Raw genomic sequence first — 8,545 nt, 5'->3', positions numbered from 1 at the left:
TACAAATAACTATACATAACTATAAATTGTGTGGATAAAAATATATATATATAAAAGTTTGTTTTTTTAGATAAATGTCAATTGTGTATCTCCACAAAACAATATTACTGCTTATGTAAATAGTGCACATTTTTTTTTTATTTTTTTCAAATAACCTGAATTTTTTAAATGTTTGCTTCCAGGTATTTGTCAAAGTGTACTTCCACTTACAAAAATGGTACTTTTTTTTCCAAATAACAAAAATATTTTGTTTGTTTCCAGGTATGTGTCAAAGTGTATCTCCACTATATATATATATATATATATATATATATATATATATATATATATATATATATATATATATATATATATATATATATATATATATATATATATATATATCTGTAACTTTGTTGTTCATATCGTAGCTTGCGCTCTGTTATACATTTTATTCATCATGTTACATAAGTCATTGTAACCACCAGTTCTGTATTTAGCACCAGTGTCCATATTTGATGTATACCATTGTTTGTATTATTATGTACCCCATACAGCGCCACAGAACATGTTTGTGCTTAAATCAATAATAATTATAATAATAGTAATAATAATTTATTGTATTGCGTTTATTTATTTACTTTGTTTTGAAATAGAAATGTGTGTATATTGTCATCCCCAGCTTTACCTCAACCATTTTTTTTTGTGAGTGGGAAGTGTTAGTTGACTGCAGGAACAAGAGCAAAGTATCCAACTGGCGACTAATAACAGGAACAAGAGCAAAGTATCCAACTGGCGACTAATAACAGGAACAAGAGCAAAGTATCCAACTGGCGACTAATAACAGGAACAAGAGCAAAGTATCCAACTGGCGACTAATAACAGGAACAAGAGCAAAGTATCCAACTGGCGACTAATAAAAAAGGTCCTGTTATTTTCGGCAGGACTCTCTTATCCAGAGAGTCACATGAGCAAAATACTGCGTTTTCCTGAGTGATCTGTAATGAAAAGTCAGACTTTCTCTGAATACAAGAAACAATACAACACACATCAGTGTTAGGTAGGCTCTGTGTTTTTTCTTTGTTTTGTTTATCGGTTACATCTGGCACTCTTTGTAAACAAAATCATGTTTAGACAGAGAAAAGGATGAGAAATGCCGGCACTGCAGTAAACTGCTTGTTTATTCATAACACATGGTGCAACATTGTGGATTCAATTGTATGCATATTGAGACGTAACATACCGGTTTGCTGGTAAAGCTGTGCGGTGGGTGCTGGGGGATGAGAGCCGTACGGCCGTTTTGCGCGAATGCGCTTCTACGGAGGCTGCGTAGAAGCGCATTCGCGCAAAACGGCCGTAAGGCTCTCATCTCCCAGCACCCACCGCACAGCTTTACCAGCAAACCGGTATGTTATGTCTCAATATGCATACAATTGAATCCACGATGTTGCACTATGTGTTATGAATAAACAAGCAGTTTACAGCAGTGCCGGCATTTCTCATCCTTTTCTCTGCCTGTATATGATGTCTATCTGAGCCTGAGCACGCTGGTCTATCTGCATCGCACCGGATACCTAGTCTGCACCCCTGCAAACCCCCCCTGAACCCCTAGCTGCAGTGCCAGCACCTTTCTATCCTACCTTCCTTTGTGACCAAAATCATGTTTATCAGCTACATCCGGCATCCTTTATAAGCTTAATCACGTTTATCAGCTAAATCTGGCACCCTTTCTGGCACCCTAAACTAAATCACATTTATAAGAACTTGACTTTTTTTTTTGAAAATTGTATTCAATTTAAAAATCAAGATTTTTCTTTTAATGTGGTTAAATGACAGTTAATGAGCCCGATCCAATCCACTTTTTCTCCTACGTTTTCTCCTAGGATAGAAAGAGTGATTTAGATCAAGCCCAATATATCTATTTATAGGTAGTCAAAATGTACATACAGTATATCCCCAGAAACAGCAGTGTATTTCCTGCCAGGGTTGGGTGTGTCAGTAGGCACACGGGCAGCCTCGGGCAAAGTGGCAAAGGCTTTTGTCAGGGATCGCTGTACAGCTGTGCTTTATAATGATCCCTGGCAAATATACCTATTATTTGATCATTTTCCCCTATTCGGGCTAGTATAACCAGAATGCGGAGTCTGGACCAGGTGGGGCTCAGCACCTTGAGAACTGCAGCTCATGCTACAAAAGTTGTTTGTAAATTCTAAAAATGTTAACTAACTGTGATTGACACTTATATGGGATATCCTCCATTCACTGGTTCCTCCTAAAAAGTAAGTCTGGCTAATGTAAGCCCCAAGGTTAAAAAAAAAGTGAAAAACAAAAAAAGGAAGAGTCAAAAAATGAGGGTGAGGAATAGGTCCACAGTGGGAGCTGCGTTGTGTTCCCTGTAAAAGTTGGGATGCAATGCCACAGAGGAGGACAGCTTAATCACGTGTTAAGTAAGCGTTGTGTCCTATAGAGTTAAGTATACATCCTTTGAAAGTATACTTCACTGCCACTGTTAATAATGATTCTTTTTTTTGTATAGCGATTCTCTCCTGTTGGACTCAAAGCACTTGCGAGGCAGCCACTTGAGCACACTCAGTAGGCAGCAGCAGTGTTAGGGAGTCGCACCCAAAGAACTCCTTACTGATTAGGTGCTGGCTAAGGGCTGGTTCAGACCGACGTTTGGAGGCGTCACGTTCATTGGCGTCGCGGCGGCAATGCGTTCGGGCTTTCAGCAGCGTTCGCGTTGCGTTCGGATGCGGTCGCGTTTTTTCTTCCCCTAGGGGGACATTACCCGTAGCGGTTAACCTCCCCTGGAAGCTACATGTAGCTTCCAGGGGCTCCTTGAACGCCAGGGAAAATCGGGACCCGAACGCCACGTTCGTGCAAATGCACATGAAAGCTTGGTACAAACGCTCCCATTCACTTGAATGGGAACGTTTAATGCCAAGCCCCGAACGCTGGCTGTAAACGCTCTGCAAGCGTCCGTCTGAACCAGCCCTTACTGAACAGGCAGAGCCGAGATTTGAACCCAGGTCTCCTGTGTCAGAGGTGGAGCCCTTACCCATTACACCATCCAGCCAGTGCTGTTACCCCACATGTTATGGAGTAGCTCATTGCATGCACTGCAGTGGGATACCGAAGTCTGTTCTATTTCAGAGCACAAGATGCACTCTAAAAGATGCAGAAATGTACCATTTCAGTGCAGTCTTGTGCATTAAAATGCTTCTGTTACATCACACTACCTTGGTCTTAAACTCCCTAGCGGTAACCCCGAGTAAAGCTCAGGACGGAAATCTGCAGCTCAGAGCGATAACCCTGAGCTGGGTCCATGGAAGGTGTGTAATGTGCAGGGCTACCACAGATCTATCTAGGGATATCATTTTTAGGGTCTAAAACCTTGTGAAAAAACTGTACCGCTTTCAGACATTAAAATCTGGACGTAAATCTACCACCAAGGAGGTTAAACTCACTTAAAGAATACCTGAAGTGGCAGACATCTGGATACTGCCATATTTATTTATTTAATAATTTTGCCAGTTGCCTGGTGTCCTGCTGATCTCTGTGGCTGCAGTAATGTCTGAATCCCACACCTGAAATAAACAACCCGCTGATCCAATCACACTTCAGTCTGAGTTTCTGATCTGCATGCTTGTCAGAAACCTTGTGTTGCCGCTTTGTGCCTGCTGGTGGCGACATGGAGCAGGACTGTCATGAAGTTATCTCATCCCACCAGCAGATGGCTCTGAGGACTTTGCATTGTCCTGAACTTCCACCATCCACCAGCAGGGGGCCTGTGAATACTATAATAAGGACTTGCAGTTCCTTGTTTGGCCTCCGGGTGGCTTCAAGTGAACTCTCACCATCAGCTGCATCCTGTGTTTGCTATCACATGGACTATTTAAGGACTGACTCTTCCCCTTGCTAATTGCCAGAACTTTAAGTTCCCAGGTCTAAGTTTCTGGACACCCTGGTTCCTGTTCCCTGCCCTGATTCCTGTGTATGCCTTCCTGTTGCCAACCTGTTTATTCTGTCTGAGACCTTTCTTTTGTCTAATCCCTGGTACTGTGCTTCTCTGATAACCTGTTGCTGACCTTGCTATCCTGCTGACTCTGATATTCTGCCTGATCCCTTTTGTACTGCGAATGTGAATATATTTTCTGTATATATTATTGTGCACTTAGTTAGATAGATAGTCAGGTGTTGTATATATTTGTCACTGCTTCCCAGGTTATTTGTATAGTTTGTGTGCTGTGCATGGGTTTGCATGATGTTGCATTTATGTTTGCATGTATGCCTGCATTTGCAATAAAACATTATATTTGCACCATATTCCTTGGTTCAGTGTCTGTATACTGCAAACTGTGGTCAAAACCCTGTTCCTCCAATCAGGCTTGTGACAATGCTTGTTCAGGCTCTATGGCTAAAAGTATCAAAGACCAGCAGGTCAGCCAGGCAATGAGCATTATTTAACCACTTTACCACTGAGGGGTTTACCACTTGAGCACCAGAGCAATTTTCACCTTTCAGCGCTCCTTCCATTCATTCGTCTATAACTTTATCATTACTTATCACAATTAAATGAACTATATCTTGTTTTTTCTGCCACCAATTTGGCTTTCTTTAGGTGGGACATTATGCCAATAGTTATTTTATTCTAAATATGTTTTAATGGGAAAATAGGAGTAATGTGGGAAAATAAATTCATTATTTTTAGTTTTCGGCCATTATAGTTTTTAAATAATGCATGCTACTGTAATTAAAACCCATGAAATGTATTTGCCCATTTGTCCCGGTTATAAAACTGTTTAAATTATGTCCCTATCACAATGTTTGGCGCCAATATTTTCATCCCTAATTACAAGCACATAGTTTATAAAATAACAGTGTTGTACCCTCCTGACATAAATATTTAAAAAGTTCAGTCCCTAAGGTAACTATTTATGTATTTTTTTTAATTGTAAATTTTTTAATTTTTTTTTTAAATACAAAAAAAAATGGGGAGTGTGGGAGATAATGAGTTAATTTTTTGTGTATAAGTATTCTATTTGTATGTGAAAAATGCTTTAGGGTGTAGTTTTACTATTTGGCCACAAGATGGCAACAGTAACTTTTTGTTTAATGCGACCTCCAAGCGACCTTCCGGACTCTTGGAGGAAGTAGTAGGAGGCTGGGAACGGGTTTTTTTTCACAATGATCGCGCTGCTTAGCGGAGAAGCAGCGGATCATTGCGGGGCTTAGGTCAACAAACGGGAATGGATTTTCCCATTCATTGATCTCCGGGAGAGCGGCCGGCGGCGTGTTTACCTGCGGGAGTGCGCGCTAGAGCGAGCGGGAGCGCGGGCAGCGGCGGGAGCGCGGAAAGTACGGATTTCTCCGTCCCTGGGGGTGAAAGGATGGAAAAAGGGACGGAGAAATTCGTACGGGCGGGGTAAAGTGTTTAAAAGGAAACAAATATGTCAGATTTCATTTCCCACCCACAGGTTGTGCTTTAAGAAATGACTTAAACCTTCGGTCTTCTTCTATGTGGAGAAAGCGAAAAAGTTTGCTGTCCACAAAAAGGAGCAAGTAATAAAACATAAAACAATACAAAAACAGACCTAGATTGTCTTTTTTGTTTGTTTCTTTGTTTGTTTGTTTTAATGAACTATCATCAATTTGTCTATTTTGTATAACTTATAAAAACATTGTTTTTGTGATTCTTTATAAGGTAAACAAGATGTCCGAATGTTCAAATCAAAGTGCTGAATTTGAATTTTACATGATAGCTTTTTCGGCCTCACTGACTGGACAACTGTCAATCTTTTTGGGGGTTTTATTGATGTATTTAATGACCATCATTGGAAATATCATGATTATTCTGCTTGTCTGTGCAGTGCCAAAGCTGCACACACCGATGTATTTCTTCCTGTGTAACCTTGCCATCATAGATGTGATCTCCACCTCTTCCACCATCCCAAAGCTACTGATGATTACACTAATCCAAGATCATAGAATCTCTTTCCAGAGTTGCATGATTCAATTATTTTTCTTTATTTTTTGTACTTTTGTTGACATCTTGGTCTTGACATCGATGGCCTATGACCGGTATTTGGCCATCTGTAAACCGATGCAGTATTGCTTGATAATGAGCAAGAAGCTTTGTCTTTTCATGGCCGTCTCTTGCTGGTTGGCTGGAGCTTTGAATTCATTGATGCATGCATTACTTACGTCTATGTTATCATTTTGCAGTGTGCGTGAGATCAACAATTTCTTTTGTGACCTCAAAACACTAATTGCCATGGCAACCAGTGACACTAAAGGCAGGAATCTTTTAATGGCTTCTGAAGACATTTTAATGGGCATGACACCATTTTTACTGATATTAATTTCATATGTTTTCATCATCAACAATATCTTAAAAATCCGATCAAATGATGGACGCCTTAAATCCTTCTCCTGCTGCACCTCCCACCTTGTGACTGTTATACTATTTTATGGTCCCATCACCATTTTATACATGAAAGAAGAATCAGAAAATACAGCAGAAGAGAACAAGTTGTTGTCTATGCTCTATCTCATTATAGTTCCGATGTTAAACCCTTTTGTGTACAGTTTAAGAAACAGAGAGATTTGGGAAGGTTTGACCATTGTAAGGAAAAATATAAAGATAATGTTTTAAGTTTTGCATGAATCAAGTTGCTGTGCATGTTTGGGTAAAATGAAATGCTTTTCCAATTTTGCATATTTTGCTTGGAACACTTAGACTGGATAGCAGCGTTATTTGTGGGAAGTAGAGTGCACTTTTTTTTTCCACAGCAGCCAATTGTCACCCTCTCTAGTCTTGTGACGCTGAAAACAGGATAAGTGGGCTCCAGTGTATCTAGTGACCATTGACCAATGCTTAGGGACTAAGGGCGGTGGGGGGAGTTTAGTAAAAAAAAGTGGGTGGGGAAGGGAAGTGCAGACTCAACTTATGGCCATGACTTGAGTTTCACTCCATTACCACATAGACACAAATTCCATTTAAGTCTCTTGACGGTGTAATTACAGTGTATGTGTCACTGTAATTACTGTGTATCCAAGCCCCTGCTTCTGCTCCCCATTTGGTTCTCTGTCTGGGCCAATGAAAATAGTCCAGACAGTGGACCAATGTGGTGCCCCGGAAGGAGTTTCAAAGATACTGTAATTACTTAGTGGCACTTGCGGCAAGAGGTGGCAGAAGTTATTTGGCGTTATGTAATTTGCCATGGGTGCCTGGCGTAGCTACGTAGGGGGGCTTCGGTGCAGCAGTGGTAATGACATGTGTAAGCTGGTTTATATCTGATCTTTGCAGGTCTAAGCTAACGCTCATGTCTGCTTGAAAAGATATGGATCCAAGCAATATGTAGCAAGCACCTATGGTGGACCGAGGAAAGGGTTTGACATGCTCTCCACTCCAGTCACCTGTGCACTACAGGTGTCTTTCCAAGTAAGCGTTCCAATGAGTCAGCACCGTCTTCAATAAATAAGCTCTTTTATTTGGTATCAAAGCATCATAAAATCATGAAGAACAAGCAACCAGCTTGTTGCTTGTTCTTCATGATTTTATGATGCTTTGATACCAAATAAAAGATCTTATGTATTGAAGACTGTGCTGACTCATTGGAACGCTTACTTGAAAAGATATGGATAACGTGTAAAGAACTTGCTGGACAATTATATCGCCAAAGCAAATGTTTGTTTTTTTCAGCCACGGGGTGTTAAATTAAATAGGATAAGGCGATTCTCCCCTTGCCTAACTTAACCAGCCTAGCTTTATAAACGAGCTCAGCTCATCCAGTACCGCCAGGCTGGATATCTCAGCCCCTGGACCCTGGTGGGTCGTTTAAAAAAAAATTAAAACACGCAACTAGCACTTTGCTAGCTGCATTTTTAATTCAATCGCCACCGCTCACTGCCAATCCGCTGCTACGCGCCACGAAAGAGGCCCCCTCCCAGACCCTTAGCACGCCTGGCCAATCACCGCCAGGCTGCGCTATGGGGTGGATCGGGACTCCCCCTGATGTCATGACGTCAATGACGTCGATGACATCATTGCGATCGTCGCCATGGCGACGAGGGAAGCCCTAACAGGAAATCTCGTTCAGAGCAGGCTTTCCTGTTAGGTATGATCGCCGGCAGCGATCGGAGGGGTGGAAGGGATAGCGCAGGGATGGGGGAATCATGTAACTAGTGCTAGGCTAGCTACATGATAAAAAAAATTAGGTGAAAAAAAAACACCCGCGGCCAAGCACCACAAAAAATCTAAATGCCAGGGTGGTTAAGAACTCACCAGCCCTTAGCTATGTCGAGTTCAGCAATAGGCTATAGCCCACTAATTAAAAAAAAGTGCAGTATATGGAGTTACCCGGGAGGGTGGACCTCACATCATTTTTTTTTTAATTTCCCACCCTCTGAATGTAAAAAAAAGTTAAACAAATAGGAAAACGTGCCAGGGTTCTTTATTAGTGATGTCGCAAACCTCCAATTTTCGCTTCGCAAACCTTCGCGGAAGGTTCGGTTCACGGAAAAGTTTGCGAACCGCAATAGACTTCAATGGGGATGCGAACTT

General features: G+C 41.2%; 1 protein-coding gene across 1 annotated transcript; it reads left to right on the top strand.

Annotated features, from left to right (window-relative positions):
- Positions 1–5,692: 5,692 nt before the first annotated feature.
- LOC137561882 (olfactory receptor 5V1-like) lies at positions 5,693–6,634 on the top strand. The gene has a single exon (XM_068273233.1). The coding sequence runs from the start codon at positions 5,693–5,695 to the stop codon at positions 6,632–6,634; it is 942 nt and encodes a 313-aa protein (XP_068129334.1).
- Positions 6,635–8,545: the final 1,911 nt, after the last annotated feature.

The sequence above is a fragment of the Hyperolius riggenbachi genome, chromosome 3, assembly GCF_040937935.1.
Source record: "Hyperolius riggenbachi isolate aHypRig1 chromosome 3, aHypRig1.pri, whole genome shotgun sequence".
NCBI classification, from domain to species: Eukaryota; Metazoa; Chordata; class Amphibia; order Anura; family Hyperoliidae; genus Hyperolius; species Hyperolius riggenbachi.
Note: the sequence above shows the minus strand (reverse complement) of the source record. Positions and strands in the feature narration are given on the sequence as shown.